Genomic DNA, 20,730 nt, shown 5'->3' with positions numbered 1-20,730 from the left:
TACAGTGTGGAAACAGGCTCTTTGGCCCAACAAGTCCACACCAACCCTCAGAGCATCCCACCCAAACCCATTCCCCATAACCCACTTATTCTGCACATCCCTGAACACGATGGGCAATTTAGCATGGCCGATCCACCTAGTCTGCACATTTTTGGACTAGAGGACGAGCACCCAGAGGAAACGCACGCAGACACGGGGAGAATGTGCAAACTCCACACAGACAGTCGCCTGATGGTAGAATTTATGTCTCTTTGTTCTTAGTAAAGTCATTGCTTGCGATCTTACTGTTTGAAGTTAATCTTATTCAATGATATGCTTGCTTGAATTTTTAAAGCTTAATGTTGATTATTACAGATCAGAAGAAGGCCATTCAGTCCATCATGTATGGCCTGACTCTTCAAAAGAGGCATCAAATTAGTCCTACTCCGTTGTTCTTCCTCCATAGTTCTTGCAGTTATCTCCTCTTCAAATATCACCAATACCCTTTTGAAGGTTGCTAGTGAGTCTTGCACCATTTCATTTTTGGACAATTCACTCCAGATCATAATAACTTGCTGTGCGAAAGCAAAGGTCCTCATCCCAAACGTGGCTTTTTTGCCAAATATCTTAATTCTGTGTCTTCTAGTTATTGACCCTTTCCCAGTGTAAACTGTTTCTATTTAGCTAATTTGTCAAATCTCTTCAAGATTTTGAACAACTTTATAAAGTCCCAGTTATTTAATTGTGTGTGCATAATTAAAGAAATATTCAATTGTTTTCTATTTTCATTCGTTGTTCATCATTCTGTTTGTATTGTTATTCACAACTTTTACATTTCTTTCTCTAGTATGTTCAGTTTTGGCGAAACAAGAATGCTCAGTCAGTAGATTATTGAAGACTATAATATTGATGATTATTAACGATATTTAATGCAAGGGAGGAAAGGCTTCATCAGAAATGGGTGAAGAGCGTGCTGTCTGACGGGAATGACGTCATGTTGAAAGCGCTCTATCTGAGGAAGCAGCGCAGGGTGTTCGCGAGAGCAGAGCGCGACCTTTGTAGTGACGCGGTTTCCGTTTCCTTTTCCCAGTATGCTCTCTCTAAGAGACGGGAATGGCGGAGTATGGCAGCATCCTCACCCCGGCGGCGCTCGGCCTGAACTCTGGACACTCGCCCGGACCCAAAGTGGAAGCTTTCGCCGACGCGCTGCAAAGGGCGCGGCAGGTAAAAGAGAATCCCCCTCCCCCGCAAGCCCACCATGGGCTTTCCTCAGCTCCAGTCAGGAGTGGAAGCGGCGGTGGCTTCAGGAGAAGCCTCTTGTGGTGGGCCGGAACCGCCTCCATTTGCAGCCCTCAGCACCCCCTCCCCCCTTTTGAGAGGGGACAAGAAACATGCTGCCCAGAGCCGAACAGCTAGCTTCGGGTGCAGCAGATATCCTAGTCCCTCCAAATTCTAGTTGGGCGTCATCAACTATTAACTTCACTCTTGCACATATACCCCCGGATCAGTTCCCTGAGGTTGCCATACACTGCGATCACCTTCCACATCAGAGCAATAAATGCGCTGCGCAGTACTGCCAGAATCCTGCTTCAAAATGTTTGACAAAGGGTTTTAAACTTCAAATGGGTTTTTATTGTCATGCCCTGCTCTGGAGGCAATGTTACAGGTGTCCTCACTTTCAGTCTCCCTGAACTTGAATAAAGTACTTCAAACCATACGTACCTCTACATAAAAATGTAGTCCTTTGATATTTTTGCCGTGGTTGTACCTGTAATGGAAACATTCTTTTCCATTCTGTTGGACTTGACCTTCAGTCCATGGATCCCACGCCTCCCCAACTCCCAGTCTTTTGGTTTAAGGAACTTGCACAAATTGTCTGAATTTCAGTTTGGGAGTTATGAATTTGAAAGTATGTGTTTTCCTAATGTGTCAAAATTCTCTGTATAAGTAGGGGAAACAAAGTATAGCAGATTATTACCCTGAATTGAGTGGTGTTGGGAATGAAATGTTTTGTGTTTTAATGTTTTGGAATACATAATTCCACTGAGTTTTTTGGCATTGGTACAAAAATTCAGGATCAGCATTACTGTACAGTTTATATTGGGGAGATGCAAGTTAATATCATTAAGTTAGTGGAAGATCTCATTGTAAATGTTTAATGCATTTGTCACTGTTAAATTAGTATCTCTTAATGAATAGGTTTACATATATGACAAGCCTTTGATTTTCACACAGTGTGGTAAGCTGTGATTTAACTTCTTGTTATAAGATGAACTTGATTTTCCTGTAATGAGGAAATGTGAATCATTAGCACAACTCCTTGAACTCCAGTAGCACAGACTTCCAAATATATGTCAGGCACTCTAGTTTTGTATTATATTTTCCATTGTTTCATAGGGTCCATTTGCATTGTCTTTGTTTTGAAAAGAGCTATCTCTCTTCCAAGCTTTTTGCTCTGCCCTCCTTCAGTTTGCCACTTCTTAAGTGTATGTTGAAGCTTTTTTTTAAATGAGGGGGATGTAGAGATAGCCTTACTAGTTAGAGTTCCAGACTCCCTAATCATTCTGGATGAAGTTGTAACTCCTCTATTCTCCCATAATCATATCCCTTGCTTTCAAATCTGTGTATCCTTACTGAGTGACCATTTGGATAATGGTAATAGGGCCTTTGCTTTCTACTCGAAAACTACAGAGGAGTTGAGCTATACACTTCAACTCTTCATTACCTTGTTCTCTTCCAAAGAAGGTAATCTGAACCTACCTAGAATTTTAACTAAAATTCTCTCTTCCTGGCAGCAACATTACAGATGCTTTGGTTGAAAGATTTAACACAATAGGATTTCTCTGAATTGTCAAAAGCTGTGGGAAAATGGCACTATTCAGTTTTGGAATCTCTCTCAACTTTTAAAACAAACTTCAGATACTGGAAGAAAGGCTGTATTATCATAATAGTATATGTAGCAATAAAAGTAATGCCAGGAATTTATCAACTAGAGATCACAATGGAAACCTAAATGACCACCAGCAGAATCCCATTGTTGATTCCTCAAAGATGAAGAACCAGTTTGAAAGCTAATGCTTTAGCAAAGTTATAATTTTTTTCTATCAGCTAATTCATTCACAAATATGAGCATTGCTGGGTAGACCAGCATTTATTACCCATCCCTATTTGACCTTGAGGTGATGGTAACATGTGTTCTTGAAATGCCACAGCCCATGTGATATAGGGTTACACACAGATCTATTGGGGAGAGAATTCCAGGAATTTGATGTTGCAAAAATGAATAAACATCAATATAGATCCAAGTCATGATGCAGTGAATCTTGGAAGGGAACTTGCATATGGTGATGGCTGCTGCCCCTGTTCTTCTAGGTGCTAGAGATTGCAGGTTTGAAAGGTGCTACCAGTGGAACCTGGGAAACTTGGTTCTGTGCATTTTGTAGGTGGTGCACAATGCTGCTAGTGTGCATTGTTGGTGAAAGGAATTATTGTTAAAGGTGGTGAATGGGGTGGCAATCAAGCAGCTGTTTTGCCTGGGTGGTGTCAAATGTGTATTGTTGCAGCTGCATTCATCCAGGCAGGTAGAGTAATGCATTTCACTCCTGACTTATATTTAGTTGGTAGGCAGACTTTGGGAAGACAGGAGGTAACTTAGGTAGAGTCAATAAATGTGGAGCTGAAAAGCACAGCAGGACAGACAGCATTTGAGGAGCAGGGACGTCAATGTTGTGGGCCAAAACCTTTCATCAGGACTGGGGAGGGGGAGGAAGAAGATGATGTTGAGTGACCCTTCTGCAGTCCCAGTTCTGAGCAAGGGTCTCTTGATCCAAAACATTAACTCTGATTTCTGCCCACAGAAGCAGAGCTTATCCAGCAATTTGTTTTGTTTCTTCTTTACCGCGTCTGCAGTTCTTTTGGTTTTCATGCAGTGTTTGGTGTAGGTACACCTTATTGTTCACCTGATCTTTAGGGTGGTTTATGTTATCATGTAGTTCCTTAGTTTCTGTTCTGTTGAGAACTGAGCTGTAACAAATTGAATATGACTGCTACAGCATACACCAACCAAACAGGTATTTGCAGTAACCATAAGCTGTATTATTCTTGGGCTCAGAGGGAAGACTATTTAAGTGTGTCCAATGTCAATTTGACCTTCCCTCACCCACATGTGAATCACTGCCTTTTAATCACCTTTGTAATATCCATTTCTAGTTCTTTTATTTTGCAGTTTTGTGTATTCCTTGTGTATACATTGGACTGCATTAATACATACAATCTCTCTTGTATGAGTCATGAAAGGGGCCATTTTGCTGTTCTTGAGGACTTGCATACATTGATGAACAAAGGCAAAATATTGTGGATGCTGTAAATCTGAAATACACAATGTTGGGAGAAATCCAGCAGGTCTGGCAGCATCTGTGGAGAGTCTGGTGTGTCTTTCTGCACAGATGCTGCCAGACCTGCTGCATTTCAGCAATCTCTGTATTTGGTACAATGATAGTTTTTGCATGTTTGGTGTTTCACAATGCATCAACATTCGTCATTCATAGTTGCGTGCTCTTAATCTGTGCTTGATTAGAAATTGATCTGGTTTGGCTTGCTAGTGCGAAATGGAACAGCTTTGTGAATTAAAGCTGGACTTGGCAGAGTGTGGTTTTATTTTTGCTCCATTAACAAAATCAGAAGTAAACAGTTTATGTTTCAATACATGTTGTTCCAGCACTTACTAGTGTTCTATTGTATGAAGTTGTTTCTTCATCCATGATTTAAAAAAAAACACTATTAATTGATTTAGGGCTACAGTTACACGTTTACTGTAATATTGTGCATTTCAAAATGCTCTCCGCAGGTCCAACCTTGATGTGGTCTACAGTCATGGTGCTGTAGTTAGTGGAACACTTTGATACATCATATATTTCTATGTGTTCTTAGTTTTGTGCTTTGAATATCAGAGTGATCTCTCTAGTTTGTAGATTCTGGAGTTAGGTTTCTCCACAAATGAAGTTCTTAGATAAGTCAAATAGGGAAAGTTGCATTTCTGTGCACACAATTTGGCCTCTTGAGCCGTGTCCATCACTTAGTTAGATTACACGTAACCTTCTACCGTATCTTGCTGTCCCATCTATGCCCATGTTTCTTGATTTCCTTGGAGGCAAAAGCCTTGCCAATCGTAGTCATAGATGTAGCCAGTGACTGAACACCTTGACATTTTGGTGGGGTTGGGCAGGAGGGAAGAATTCTAAAGAATCCATCAGTTGAGCAAGCAGTGGACATGTTATGAATTCAGAAACAAAATCAGCAATTGCTGGAAATTCTCAACAGGTATAGCAACGTCTGTGGACAGAAAACAGTGTTAATGTTTGATGTCCAGTGACCCTTCTTCAGAATGAAAACGTTAACTCTGCTTCCTCCTCATAGATGCTGCCAAACCTGCCGAGTTTTCCAGCAATTTCTGATTTTTAGCATCCGCAGTTTGTTTTTTTGCTATGAGTTTTCAGTGTTTAAAGTAAAGGTTACATTATTTTGATGCAATCACTGTTTGACCTTGTGTATATCGGCTGTAACATAATCTTATTTTAAACTTGTTTTTGACAATTATGTTGACGTGCTTTCTGTGTGTACTATATACTTTGTGCAAGTGTCGTCTTAAAGTTATAATTTTGGTCTAATGGTCAAATATCAGTCAGTGTTTTACTTCCACTGTTTTTACTACACATCAGTGCAACTATAATTTCTACTATTAAAAATCTTTCCAGGCTTTGATTTTGGGTGCATCTCTCTTCTTATCTCCTTTCTTCTCCTTTCCTGATGGTACTAATGTGACACCAGGCCCGAATTCGGTGCTGAATATTCTGTCATAGTTTATCCAAATTACCAAAGTTTGTGTGGGGCTAAACAGTGAGTGTTGATAGCTCATTCTGTTGTTAGGTATGTCACCGCTGTATTCGCTTCAGTACGTATTAGTGTCCACATGCTTAGATTTTCCACAGAACAACAGTAGGATCCCCTTTATTCAACAACAATATACTACATGTGCTGGAAGCCTGAAATAAGAACGAAGAAAGGCTGGAAAAATGCAATAGAGCAGGCATCATGTGTGGAAAGCAACAGCTAATTGATCTGAAAGAGTAACTCTTTTTATTAACAGGTGCTTCCTGAGATTTTCTAGCCCTTTTCTTATTGCAGGCCATTTATTGTTTCTTCCTTCCTTTTCAGCACTATGACACAGCTGAAGTGGTGTCTGAGCTAATCTAATGTTGGCCAAACCTGAAACATTTGTCATGTAATTGAATTGGAACAGGTTCCTTGTACGTGAATTCAGATCATAAGGTATTTTAGCTTATGCCTGCATCATGTGTATTTAGGAGTAACAACTTACTAAGTCCATTGGGATGGTTGTTTGTGCCTTTGCTGTTATGACGGTGAGTTTCTCCACCTTGATCTTCATTAATATAATAATAAGGTGGGGGATTTGGAGATAGTATATCTAGTTCTCTGGAACAATTTTATTGTGTTCCAATGAGGAGGCCTAGATGTAAGAAGGTTTGCACGTTTCTCAAGTTGTGCAGTGTATTTTTAAATTTCTTCCTATGCCTTGAATTGTTTTCAATTGATCTCATTGCATTTAGATTTTGTAGCAGTTTGATACAACAAAGTGGCCTCCAGGGTCACTTCAGAGGACAGAGTCAGCCACGTTGGATGGTTACATGACTAAGGAGAGATGAGGGATATGGACTGAATAAGGGCAGAAGATTTGCTTTTTCAATTTAGTCTGCGCTTGATGATCGGCACAGGCTTGGAGGACTGAAGAGCCTGTGCTGTTCTTCTCTGTTGTTCATTGTTGTGGGTCTGGGGTCACTTGTAGACCAGATGAGATCAGAATAGTGGGTTTCTTTCCCTAAAGAATGTAAGAGAATCAAATTGATTTTTACAAACTGAAAGAACTGCGGATGCTGTAAATCAGGAACAAAAACAAAAATCGCTGGAAAAGCTCGACAGGTCTGGCAGCATCTGTGAAGAAACATCAAAGTTAATGTTTCGGGTCCAGTGACCCTTCCTCAGAACTTAGAATTGAGGAACGGTTGCCAGACCCAAAACGTTAACTCTGATTTTAATTCACAGATGCTGCCAGACAGATTGGTTGTTACATCAATTGACTATGGTTAATGAAACCGTTACACTAAATTATGTAACTTTGAATTCATATTGCACCATCTGCCATTGCGGCATTCATGCCTGTGTCCCCAGAAAATTAGAATGAAGTACTGGATTGCGAATCTAGTGACATTACTGGTACACCACTTCCCTGCCTTGAATTGAGGAAATATTTTGTGATGTTCTGCCAGAGACGTGATTGTGGAATTCAAGATCTTGTGCAGTGTCTTAACAGAATCTTGGATAATGAAGAGAATGATTCAGGCTAAGTTAATCTGCTGTATTTATGGCACTGGTGATTGACCAGCAGGCTCATGTTAATGATCACTGACATGGTTGACACCTTTATTAGGAACGAGGATTCTTTCTGATAAATGTTTGTCAGTCCCCAGATGGACAGGCTGACCCTAGATGTTCTAGAATTGGAAAGCTTACTGAGTGATGAGTGCTGTTGAGCTGTGTTTGTGGCTGGTTTGTGCTGCTAGTTGGCATTTCTTAGCCTTGTGACCTTGCAGTTAGGTTTTTGGGTGTGAGCTTGTTGGTGTCTCTCTAAAGGTTGTGATCTCTGTGTTGGACAAGAAATTTCTGAATTTTTCAATACTTCAAATTGTTTAGGAAATAGTTTGGTTGTTTGTTTAATTTTGTGAATCTACCTTTGGAAGCTGCCTGGTTAAATGATTTTAGATGAGCTATAAATAAACTAGGCTTGGAAAAAATAATTCAATCCCCTTTTAATCTGTACAGTTGGAAAGTTATGATGGTTTTCTAAGCCTTTTTGAATGAGTAAAACTCCTACTACTGTGTCCCATCAGCTCAGTAACCCAAATGTAGCACCGGGCATAATCGTTTATCTCAATTTCCATGAGGAAACATTGAGTTTCAATGAGTTTGTTGATGTTGAGGTAGCCATTGTAAGAAGCGATCAGCTCAAACTCTGTGCATAGGAGAACAGTTCAAAGCCAGGTCTTGGGCAGAAATGCAGCATTGTCCTGAGAAATTGCCAAATCTCATTCATGGAAATGACAAAATAAAACCTTTATAGCCTAAGTAGATTCAAAATCCAGCTCACTTGATAGGCTAAAGGGCACGTTCTGTAGCAAGAAATAATTAGCTCCAGTATTTTCTTTGTGCTTACTAGATCAAGACAAATCTACCTCATGATCTTCCTAGAATATTGCAAGCTGTAAATATACAAATGACGTCAGGGCCATAATCGCTTTTGGGATCAAGTGATAACTACGAATAGTTGTGCATTTTATAATTTGATTTTAATATCCTTTTGGTGGTTAAAGCTTAAAAATGTGTACATTTGTATAGTACAAATTGTATTTTCTTCTTACTGAAAAGGATCGTATCCCAATCAACTCCTTTTGCTGTAGTTATCATTTTGATTATCTGGTGTATTTTGACTATTACCTGGTAAATATCAGTTACTAATAAACTTTAATAATTTAAAAGTTTTTCCCATCAGCTAGGCAATGCATATTGTTACACTTTTTTTCTTCAGTTTGTCCAGTAATCTAAAATTAACTTTAATTTCCTTGGGGTTTGGCATGGATTAGAGCTGGTAATCATGTATCAATTGTGTTTAATTATATGCAGGTAGAGGGCATTAATTGAGGATTCACTTAACTTCAATAAGAATTTCTTCATATATAATGGTATGTGTTGTGAGTTTGAAAGTATACTTGCAATGTTTCACTCTGTAAATAAGACCACATAAAAATGGGTCTTGTTCTATCTCAGCAAGCCAATTGTTGAAAGATAGTACTAAAAAGTCGCAAAGTTGCGCAACTTAGTTCACGCTGATCAAGATAGACTTAAATTACTGATCCAGTACTGAAGACTCTGTTGCCTTTTGGGCCAGATAGCCTATGAATACTCCTGACAACTGTTCTGCAGAGTAGTTGCCGCCTTGGATGTTTTGCTCGATGTAGCAGTGAAACTTTGTCCTCTCCAGAAGTCATCACCTTCAGTAGGAAAGAGGAGAGCAAATCATACCTGGGAACATTCGAATTAGGCATACAAAGCAAAAGCTGTCCTCGTGGCTGCCAGTCTGTATTACGGCAAATCATAGAAAGCCATTAAATGGTTATAAGACTGTAATCTGATCTGTTTTTATTATGGTTTTAACCCTAAAGAGCTTGCTCCTGTTGTTGATGATGTTTCCACTTAAGATTTTTACTGTTTGCTACCTTAAAATTTTCGGTTTTAGAACACAGGTTATTTTCAGTAATTTTTCTTCCTGTGTTGTGGCATATTGATGCTGTGGAATCAAATGTTTTCCTTTTTTGCTTTCAACAGTATGAGCCCACTTCCTGGTCATATACTGAATGTGCTGGAGTGCTCTAACACTCTCCCAGCTTCAAGCCAAGAAGACTGGCCTTTCCTCCATTCAAGTGACCTTGAAATTGAGGTGATGTGGAATCATTGGAGATGTGGTCTTGGTCAAATTTTCACATTAGCATTTAGCTTCAGAGTAAGTTGCTTTAGAACAGTGAAGTTAACATTGGTTCAGTTCTTTGCTTATAAATACCAATGTGTAAATGGAATTGTTATTTTTTTTGCAGAAATTGGTTATTGTTACCTTACCTTCCATGTGTCTTTGTTTCAGCTTTCTTTTAGTGAAGGTGATAATTTGTTTTCATTATGTGCTATTTAATCACTGAAACTTTAAGTTCAGATTTTTGTCAACTTAACCGTAATCAGGTATGACTGATAGAGTATTGAAGGTGACAGGATTACTTAATCCATCACACCATCCCTCAGTTGATACTTTAACATTAATGTTTCATTCAACAGTCTCTACTGAATTAAATGGTGTCTGTAATACTGAAGTGGAAGTCATCAAGTTGTCCCTTATTACAATCAGAACTGACATGTTAAATCTCTAGCTGAAGCCAGTGATGGTCTCACATTGACTGAAGAGAAATATCCAGCTAGGTTTCTGTATTGAACACCAGTGAAGAATTCCTGGACATTGACACCAGGAATAACCTAAGACTAGGAATGATAGTTTAATGGTAGATGACTGGAAGCAACTATCCTGGGTTTTGCACTTCTCAAGTGGGAAGGTTTCTAAACCATTTTCATCCTTTCTGGATGTTAAACTTTTGATCTTCAGGAATCTTAGTATTCTTCCATCCAGGTTTCCTGTTTCATTTACTGTGGCATTAATAGGAATTAAACTATTGCACACTAATTATTTGAAATTGTTCACATTCATTGCTGTGTAGTGTGTCAAATGTATGTGCACCTTTATACATTAGCATTGGCAATCCTGCTTTACTCAATATTTTACTTTTTTTCATAAACCACTGCAGGTTAATTGTCCTTTGCAGAAAGTTGTTTATTCAAATGAACATAAAAGTTCCCTTCATCTTGAAAGCTTCAAAACTTTGTAATTTCTATAAATGATTTGGATGTCAACTTAGGAATTATGGTTAGTAAGCTTGCAGATGACACCAAAATTGATGATGTAGTGGACAGTGAAGAAGATTGCCTCAGAATACAATGGGACTGTGATCAGATGGGCCAAGGGGTGGCGGATGGAGTTTAATTTAGGCAAATGTGAGACGCTGCGTTTTCAAAAGACAGGGTTTATACACTTAATGGTAATGTATTGCTGAGTGTTGCTGAACAAAGAGACCTTGGAGTGCAGGTTCATTGTTCCTTGAAAATGGAGTCGCAGGTAGACAGGCTAGTGAAGAGGGCATTTGGTATGCTTGCCTTTATTGGTCAGTGCACTGAGCATAAGAGTTGAGAGGTCATGCAGCTGTACAGGACATTGATTTGGCCACTTTTGGAATACTGCGTACAGTTTTGCTCTCCCTGCTATTAGAAGGATGTCGTGAAACTTGAAAGGGTTCAGAAAAGAGTTACAAGGATGTTGCCAGGGTTGGAGGGTTTGAGCTATAGGGAGAGGCTGAATATTTTATCTAGAGTGTTGGAGGCTTCAGGGTGGCCTTTATGGAAGTTTATAAAGTCATGAGGGACATGGATAGAGTGAATCGTCAAGGTCTTTTCCCCATGGTAAGGGGTTCTAAAACTGCAGGGCATCAGTTTAAGATGAGAGTGGAAAAATTTAAAAGTGACCTAAGGGGCAACTTTTACACGCAGAGGGTGGTGCATGTGTGGAATGAGCCGCTAAGGGAAGTGGTGGAAGCTAGTACAATTACAACATTTAAAAGGCATGGGATGGATATGTGAATATGAATGGTTTAAAGGGATATGGGCCATATGCTAGCAAATGAAACTAGATCAATTTTGGATATCTGGTCATCATGGACAAGTTGGACTGGAGGGTCTGTTTCAGTGCTGTACGACTCTGATTCTAATCTGGGAAAATAGTTTGGATTTTCTTTGGCTTAAACTGCAGAAGGACAAAGACAAGAATTGTGAAGTGAAAATTAACAGGATTGGTCTGGAAAAAAATTTAATTGGACATAGAGTATAGATTAAAAAGGCTGAGAGGTATTTCTGGAGAAAGTACAGAGAAATTACGTGCAGTTGATGTTGTTAAGCATATATTTTGAGCTGGAAAGGTACTCTCCATTCTTAGATTTTCACCAGTTTAACCATTGCTTATTGTAATGTTAATTTTTTTCTTTGGTGTAGATATGTGCCCTATTGTTCCGTGTATAGGAACAGGTAAGGGATACTTGCAATAGTCATTCTGCCATTAAACAATGTAGTGACATTTTGAGAAACACTGGACTGGCTCAGAGGAATGTAACTTGAGATTTTTTGATGAATGCTCAACTAACCTATGAGTTTCACCTCTGTGCTAGATGATGCCTCACATATAATTGCTAGATGTCAATTTGCTAAAAGAGTATTTAGTGTTTTCATAGTGTTTTGAAGCTTTGGGCTGTGTGGATATCTGATTACCTTCTTCAGAATGTCATTTTTGAAGCTTGTGCTGCTCCTACTATTGTGAAGCTGTTTAATGGATTGCAACAAATACATGCACTATTTTTAAGGATACTTTTGGAATAACAGAGCGGTGTCTGAAAGTACAGCTGCACCCTGTTGTCTTGTTTTGTTTTGGCTGACTTACTTTCCATGGTGCCACTTTTTTTTTTCCACGTTTGTGGCTTAGTTACTCTAGTTGATACTCTCTTATCCTACATCCCGGATGAAATCCAGTTTGTCAAAAACTCTTCAAGACATAATCCTGTACAAAGTGATGCTTGGCTGTCCTCATTACTATCTACTTCTTACACTCATTTGATCCCAGTTGCCCAGTGCTTGAAATTGTCAGTTCCTCTTGGGCTGTAAAACCCTCCAGGCCTTGATCATTCCTATTTGTAATTGCTGTCAGTTCTAATATTCTCTAAGTGCATTCTTTCTGATTTTGTTGTCTTGTGCATCCTATCCACTTCGTACAAAAGTTAATGCAAAAGGTAGTAAAAAAAAATCTGAATCTCTTTCAACTGAAGATGATTAACAGTTTGTGAAATTTTATGAAACTGTGACTGATTGATAACGGTTACACAATCAAGGATAAGTGCACTAAGTGAAGTTGAAGTATAGATCTGCTGGGGTCAAACTGACAAAACAAATTTGAGGAGCTCGGTGGCATGCTGCTGTTGCGATGTCCCATTGGTAACAAGTCCTACTCTTAAACCCCTTCCTACAAAAACTAGCTAACAATCATCCCTTAAACCAAACTTTTAACCATCTCTTGTGTTTTTTTTGCCTTATCTGTCGTCCGTTATCCCTGCTTCAGAGGTCACTGTGTTTAAAGGTGAAATAAGTGCAATTTGTTATTGACACATTTTATATTTCGCTTCACCCTGCAAATCTGTGGGAAGGTATTGTATCTAAGCCATCATGTTTCTAATATTTGCTGTTTTGAGATCCCTACTATGCAATTTAAGCACTCCATATTTATGAGCTTCTGATCAAGGCTGTGATATAGCTTAAAAATGTGAAGAAAAATGTTATTATGTTGAAATTATCTGAAAATATTTTTTGATAAGCAGAAGATATGAGGTTTATTATTTGCTACTTGTTTTTGTTTTTGCAGTTTGTCTCCGGTTGCTGCTTGCCATTACAAGGTTGGGTGTTAGATTCTGCATATCAGGGTCAGGTCATTTTTTTTTTGAGGTGAATCCTAAATGCATTCCTGCCAGGAGGACAGATTTCCAGCTGAGCCATGAAGCTTAGATTCCTTCCTAATTTTGATGGTTCTAGTGAATATTAAAGACTCCACAACACTACTTGAAATTGAGCATATTATGCTCGTCAAACATTCCTTTCTCAACCAACCTAGCCATTCAACTACTAACTTGTGGGAGATTGCTATGTATAAAATGGTTATTGTGTTTATCAGATAAGTCACAGTTGATTGGGTGAAGCACTTTCACACTTCAGTCTGATGGAAGGTGTATTTGTTATGTAGTTTGCAGTGCTTTGTAGATTAACAGCTATAGTTTATAGTTTGAGTACAGAAAGTTGGACGAAAACTGCACATATATTCTAAAACTTGCAAGAAAAGATGAGAGAGGTTCCAAAACATTCACATTGAGGTGCTTCACTATTTCCTTGTGCAGAATGTGCATTACAGTTTTTGAATGCATTAGTTTTAATACCATTATTTTCCCCAGGTTCCTTTATTGTATCTAATTGTAATGTTGTGTAAAATTTTCAGACATTGTGCAAATGGGCTGGAATGGGTGAAGAAAACAGTTTGAGAGCAAAGTTTAAGTGGGACAGGGAAAAAGAGAGGAAATAATGTCACAATATGAGTGCATTGTGGCCTGGATTTTGTGTGATGTACCATGCTGTGAGAAACAGACCTGTGTAGCTCAATTTTTCACTAGGAGCTTTGCCTTTCATTCAGAGGAAGTAACCAGAAATGGCTGAGTACTCACCTGTTTAATGAGAGGTGGCAGAGCTAAACCATTGTACAGTCACCTCAGCAGCTGGCATTAAACAGCATAACAGCAGTCGAGAAGCAACTCCACACCTGATCCTCTCTCAGGTTTGTGTTAGGGAGTAGTAGTTGAAAATTTCTTGAATGTGGACTTGGAACATTCCTTCTTATTTGGTGCATCTTTCAAAATGGGACTGTTTGGCTTTTCAGACCTGCATGTAGTGATACAAAAGCAAATTAGAACACAATGAGAACAAATTGAATTTCTTCAATAGCATCACGTGTCCCTTTATAAAACAGAATGTTGATTTCATACTTTGTTCAGTTGTTCCAGCCTGCCTAATGCAACATTTTTCTGAAATCTACAACCCAGTTACTGATCAATTGTTACGCTGAGTAAGAATTGCACTTTGGAAATGCAATGTCTCTATTGAAATATGGAGAATCAGTTGAATTATTTCACTGTCTCTAAATCAGTTAATTAAGATTAAGACCTAAGGAGAACAAGATGCCATTCAGATAACAATTCATCCCCTTAACATTTTTATAGTAAATTCCTCATTTCTTGGCTCTGTCATTTTTTTTCTTCTTCTTTCTTTCTGTCTTCTCAATTATGAGTCCATTGAAGACAAAAAGAAACTTTATACACCACCTGCACAAATAGTTTGTTTACCTAACTTTGAGCATTGCCCAATTTGGAAAGTAGCAGATCTTCTGATTGTATTTATATCTGTCATGTGCCCTGTAAGCTGATATCTTAATAACATAGCCCTGTCACTCACTTGGACGTCACATTTCTGTTTATTGCTCCTGCCAACCAGTAACGAGTAGAGCAAATAGCTTGCTGGACAGAGTTGTTCAGAGACATCATGAGAAATGTTCCTGTTCATCTAACAGCTTGTGTTTTTAAGTTAGCTTTTGGAGGTGGGTTAAAGTGCAATTACTTAGAATCTGATTATTTAGAGAGTTTTGAGTTCACTAATAAGAATATACATTCGACAATATAGTCTGTTGTATAGCTGATTTATATTGTGCGTTCTGTTTTACTATATTTTGGAAGGTAACTTCTGTTTTAACAGTGTGGCTTCAATTTGAAATTGTATATCACTGTGAAGCACCTTGTGAATGTTGATGGATGTAGGTAAATTGTAGGCTTCATAACATTTTAAAATATTATCATGACAGTTTAATTTTTGTTAAGATCATTGCCACTTGTATTGAATACTGTGTGCATAGTACAGCATCAACTAATAATTTTGAGCACTTTATGCATTTGACTGTGTTATGATCAAGAAGAAAGATTTGATATCTCAGGCTTGCACAGAAACTGCCTGTTTGTCTTCAAGTCACCATGTTTTATGAAAGCAGTACTTAAATAATAAATTATTTGAATTCTAGACATTTATCTTGGCTTGTCAAGCTGTGTCAAATTGTTTTTGAGTTACAACTCTGCAACTGAGAGTCTAGGGTACAAATATAGCGCAGGTTTATATAATGGCTTAAAGGCAGATGTGTGCAGCTGCAAATTATTCCACGTAAATTAGTACATTGGTTTGGAGGGAATTGTTCTTAATGCTGAAAATTCAATAAATGAATAAATCCTAAGCTCATTTTGTGTCGGTGACTAGAGACGTAAACATTTGAATATTAGTTTCAGTGGTTAGCACTGCTGCCTCACAGCGCAAGGGACCTGGGTTAAATTCTACCATCAGGCGACTGTCTGTGTGGAGTTTGCACATTCTCCCCGTGTCTGCGTGGGTTTCCTCTGGGTGCTCCGGTTTCCTCCTCCAGTCCAAAAATGTGCAGACTAGGTGGATCGGCCATGCTAAATTGCCCATCGTGTTCAGGGATGTGCAGAATAAGTGGGTTATGGGGAATGGGTTTGGGTGGGATGCTCTAAGGGTTGGTGTGGACTTGTTGGGCCAAAGAGCCTGTTTCCACACTGTAGGGATTCTATGATCTTAATGCAATTGTGTTATATTTTCTGATAACCCATTAAAAACTTGAATGTTACTGTTATAGATAGGGTGGGGGTGGGAACCACATTGACAAAATGGTGTGGTGGTTTCTCAGGGGTTTGAGATTTTCTGGTTTAATCTGTACTAGAGAGAAAGAATATCGAAAGTATGGAGGAACTGAAAGTGCTGTATACCTTGAAAATGACTTGATTTAAGCAGTGAACATTAGAAAGGTGTGATCACATGCTTTCTTCCTTGTCTCAGGTTTTGAAATGTGAATAGTTCTCCTAATTCTTGTGTTCTACTGTTCAGGATTTGAGGAGTCTAGGACTAGTGGACATTGTGTCTGTATTGGAAACAGACTTCAGGAGTGAAGTTAGTGTGGTAGAAATTTGAAACTCGGTTCCACAATGCCATTAATGCTAGGTAAATTGTTAATTTTAAACCTGAAATTGATGGATTTTTATTAAAGAAATGTTTTATGACAGGGCAAAGGAAGTTAAATGGACTTTGATCATAAAGCAATCATGATCTCATTGAATGGTTGAACAGCAACCGGGGGCTAAATAACCTGCAAAACCTTGCCTTTTGGGTCAGGTGGAGACTGTGTAGGAAGGCCTTAATCTGCATTAAAAACCTGACTCACTGGGAATGTTTTCCTCCATTCTTAGTTCTATCAGAATTATTACCACTTCTTTCAAAAGCATTGTCTGCACATTTCATTTTACTGGTTATGCAAGGAAAACCCTTGAAGGTTTTTGAACAGGTAATATTTATATGTTTAATGGATATATGTCTTGTGAAAACTTCTGGAAAACAGTTTTCATGTTGCATTATGTTTGGAAATGTAATTTAAAGTTTATAAGGATTATGTGGGTACAAAGGAAACTTCAAGACTTCCTATTTGTCACTGAGCTGTCGGGACATGACTGTTTGTTTGTTTTAAATTTTCCTAAATGAGATTAGTTGCTTCATTTCCAGGGTCACCTTACTGTCGGCATTTCCATGAGTCACACAGTTGGTATGAATGTTAACTCAGTGCGAGAAAACTTTAAACCCTGGTTACCATTAATGAAGTCTAAGCAGTCCATAATTTTTGAAGTGAGTAATTGTGTGACATATCCAAATGGTGATCAGTTTTATATCTTTGTATGATGATTAGTTTTCCTGTGCTGTTGATTTTATTCAAGGGAGAAGCTCATGTCATTTTTGAAAACGCAAATTTTCACTGACCCAAATTATTACTTTTGAACGAGAAGAAATTAATGAGAATTGTTGGGATTTGTGGAATCAGTTGTACTGCAGACACTGCCCTCAGACTGGAACTTGAACAGTTGGATCTAAGTCAGTTGCAGACTCCTGTGGTCATTTTCAACTCCGGTTCTGTTGTGTTGGTGTTTGTAACCACAGAGGCTTTCCAACTTCAGAAAATATTTAAAAGGTTCCATCAAATATAAAATTTACTTTCAGCAATTTCCAAAATAGAAAAGCAAAATACTGCAGATTCTGGTAGCATGAAATGAATACTGAAAAATGCTGAAAGTAGTTTGCTAGCTAGGAGGGAGCGATGGTGTTTTTGTTTCCATTCTCACATTTGTGACTGAGGTTAAACAAGAGGCTGAGGCAGAAAAATTTGACTGTGCCGTAGATTTTGTTTTGCGTGTTGGAATTCTAAAATGGTTCAAACCTGCACATTTACAGATTTAATATAGGAGTGAAGAATTGCACAATCCAGGAAGGTTCTGTCTCATTCCTTGTGCACACGCCATCCTTTTGAGTATGACCCAGCCTGAGATTTATGAAATTGGTAAAACTACATTACTACCTACCTCTACCAATCTCTACCAAAACCGTAATCCGTGGTTCCTTACCTTTGTCAAGGATGAGTGGTTCAAGTTACACCAGTGTAATCCAGGTTGACTCTCCATTGCAGTACTGAGCTGGTAGAGTTCTTGCCTTTGCCGCAGCACTTTAAGTTGAGGCCCCACCTATCAACTGAGTTGTATGGGAAGGATTCCATAGCACTATTTCAAGGATAAGCAGGGGAGTTTACAGAAACGGATGACCAGGTAACTTACTACATTGCTATTTTCGGGACCATGCTTTGTGCAAATTAGCTACCATGATTTTATGTAACAATGAAAATTATGCTTCAAGTGATTTTCTACCAGTGTAAATTGCATAGGGACATGAAACGCTCTGTAAAAATACCAGAGTTTTTTTTGTATGAGTTCTTCCATGTAGATGACATACAGCATAGAGTCAAGCTTTCCACGTTTTAATATTGGAAAGACTAATACCATTTGTCCATGAATAAGAATCGTTAAAACTTAGTCTACCCTCCTGTGTTTTCTTTGACCATGAGCCGAACTTTAAATCGCATATCCTGTCCTCTGAAAGACCATCTGTGTTTATTTCCTCAAATGTGTACCAATGCTTTTAATGCTCTCTGATACCAGCAAGACTCTCTAAATGGGAGGTACTACTAGCTGTTTCCTCGCGATGGGGATAATGCACTTTATGGCTGTGGTAACTACTGTGAATCTGTTAGTTGTTTTTAATACTGCTTCTCTACATGTTTTGTTCTTCTGTAAGCAATATAGGTCATTTCAAAGGCTTAGCCAGCAGGTAACTATCATATCTATGTCCACGTCTGTAGCATGGCTTTATGGAGCAAAGAGGATTTAATGTGCTAATATTTGGATAGTGTTAGCAATTACTCAGTTGGTAGCACTCTTGTCTGAGTTGCAAGAATGTAGGTTCACTGCAGAGAGCTAAGCACACAATCTAAACTTGCATTACTGTCAACTGAGGGAGTGTCGTACTGTTTGAATTGCTGTCACTTAGATGAGCTGTTAAGTGAAGGGCCTATCTCCTATTTCAGGTGTACATAGTAAATCCAGTCATACTATTTCAAAGAAGAACAGGAGAGCTTCACCATATTGGGCAATTTTTTAAACTGTAAGCATCATTAAAATAGACTATCTGGTCATTATCACATGGCTGTATGTAGAGTTTAGCTATGAGAAAATGCTGTCCGTCCAATACTGTAAGGCTGTAAGGTCTTTTGGGAAGTTCTGATGTCATGCAAGCTCACTGCTTATATCTGTTTGAGAGGATAGTAAGAAATATTACAATTAAAGTTAGTAAAATTGCTTTGGGACAGTGTCTTTAAATAAAACAAAGGTGCTCAGCTGAGTGGTTTTTTGGTTTTACAGGGAGAATGGTATAAGGTGTTTATACTTTGATACAATGGCAGCATCGTGTATGGTATCTTTTTGTTTCAGAATATCTTCAAAAATAATTTGTTGTATCTTGTACTACGTTGCTTCATGTCAGACAAAGATGTGTAAACTTTGCTTAAGGGGCTTAAGTTTCAAAGGTCTCCTTTTCCAGTGCATTAGAGCAGCAAAAATGCATTTATGTTTGATATCCTGAGGAGAATAATTACTCCTGTGATTGTTGTAAATCTGCAGTCTAATTTGCATGATTTGCTAATCAGTAAATCTGACCAGTAATTTATTACCTGTAGCCACAGTCTGTTTATTCCTGCTCTCTGAAGTTGAAGAAGTCAAGTTATGTGTGATGTATCCTGTGAGGTAGGATATAACTCAGAGATAATGGGAACTGCAGATGCTGGAGAATCCAAGGTAATAAAATGTGAGGCTGGATGAACACAGCAGGCCAAGCAGCATCTCAGGAACACAAAAGCGGATCTTCGGTCCGCCTCCCCCTCTCTCCCTATTTATTCCAGAACCCTCACCCCACCCCCCTCTCTGAAGTGTCTAGGCCCGAAACGTCAGCTTTTGTGCTCCTGAGATGCTGCTTGGCCTGCTGTGTTCATCCAGCCTCACATTTTATTATCTTAGGTAGGATATAACTATCAGGATTCTCTTCCTCAATGCTATATTTAGAAAAGTATTCCATGAACCTGGGAGCAAATGACATTAAAATTAAGTTCCTAGACTATAAACCCATAAGCATCAGACAGCAACAAGATGGACCAGTAGTTGCCACCCAGGTTGACAGGGCTGTTAAGAAGGCATACAGTGTTTTAGCTTTTATTAATAGAGGGATCGGGTTCCGGAACCAAGAGGTTATGCTGCAGCTGTACAAAACTCTGGTGCGGCCACACTTGGAGTATTGCGTACAGTTCTGGTCACCGCATTATAAGAAGGATGTGGAAGCTTTGGAAAGGGTGCAGAGGAGATTTACTAGGATGTTGCCTGGTATGGAGGGAAGGTCTTACGAGGAAAGGCTGAGGGACTTGAGGCTGTTTTCGTTAGAGAGAAGAAGGTTGAGAGGTGACTTATTTGAAACATATAAAATAATCAGAGGGTTAGATGGGGTCGATAGGGAGAGCCTTTTTCCTAGGATGGTGACGGCGAGCACGAGGGGGCATAGCTTTAAATTGAGGGGTGAAAGATATAGGACAGATGTCAGAGGTAGTTTCTTTACTTGGAGTAGTAAGGGAATGGAACGCTTTGCCTGCAACGGTAGTAGATTCGCCAACTTTAAGTACATTTAAGTCGTCATTGGACAAGCATATGGACGTACATAGAATAGTGTAGGTTAGATGGGCTTGAGATCAGTATGACCGATCGGCACAACATCAAGGGCCGAAGGGCCTGTACTGTGCTGTAATGTTCTATGTTCATGTACACATTGAATGGATAGTGTTTGTTCATGATCGTAAAGACAATTAATTGATTCGGCCTGGCATTAACAGTAGAAACCTTAAATCTGAGTTTCATCTTCGTC

The 20,730-nt window shown here is 38.8% G+C and overlaps 1 protein-coding gene across 4 annotated transcripts in view; it reads left to right on the top strand.

Annotated features, from left to right (window-relative positions):
- Positions 1 to 1,077: 1,077 nt before the first annotated feature.
- Positions 1,078 to 20,730, top strand: part of fubp3 (far upstream element (FUSE) binding protein 3) — a 111,985-nt gene continuing 92,332 nt past the window's right edge. For 3 of the 4 annotated variants that reach the window (XM_048559013.2, XM_059638185.1, XM_048559014.2), the window contains exon 1: positions 1,078 to 1,203. In XM_048559013.2, the coding sequence (XP_048414970.1) occupies positions 1,093 to 1,203 (111 nt within the window). In that variant the 5' untranslated portion in view covers positions 1,078 to 1,092. Of the gene's footprint in view, positions 1,204 to 14,821; positions 14,936 to 20,730 lie in introns of those variants that run through there. The other variant, XM_048559015.2, reaches the window with a different exon arrangement.

Source organism: Stegostoma tigrinum, chromosome 29 (assembly GCF_030684315.1).
Source record: "Stegostoma tigrinum isolate sSteTig4 chromosome 29, sSteTig4.hap1, whole genome shotgun sequence".
In the NCBI taxonomy this organism is placed as follows: domain Eukaryota; kingdom Metazoa; phylum Chordata; class Chondrichthyes; order Orectolobiformes; family Stegostomatidae; genus Stegostoma; species Stegostoma tigrinum.
This window is presented reverse-complemented; position numbering and strand designations above follow the sequence as displayed.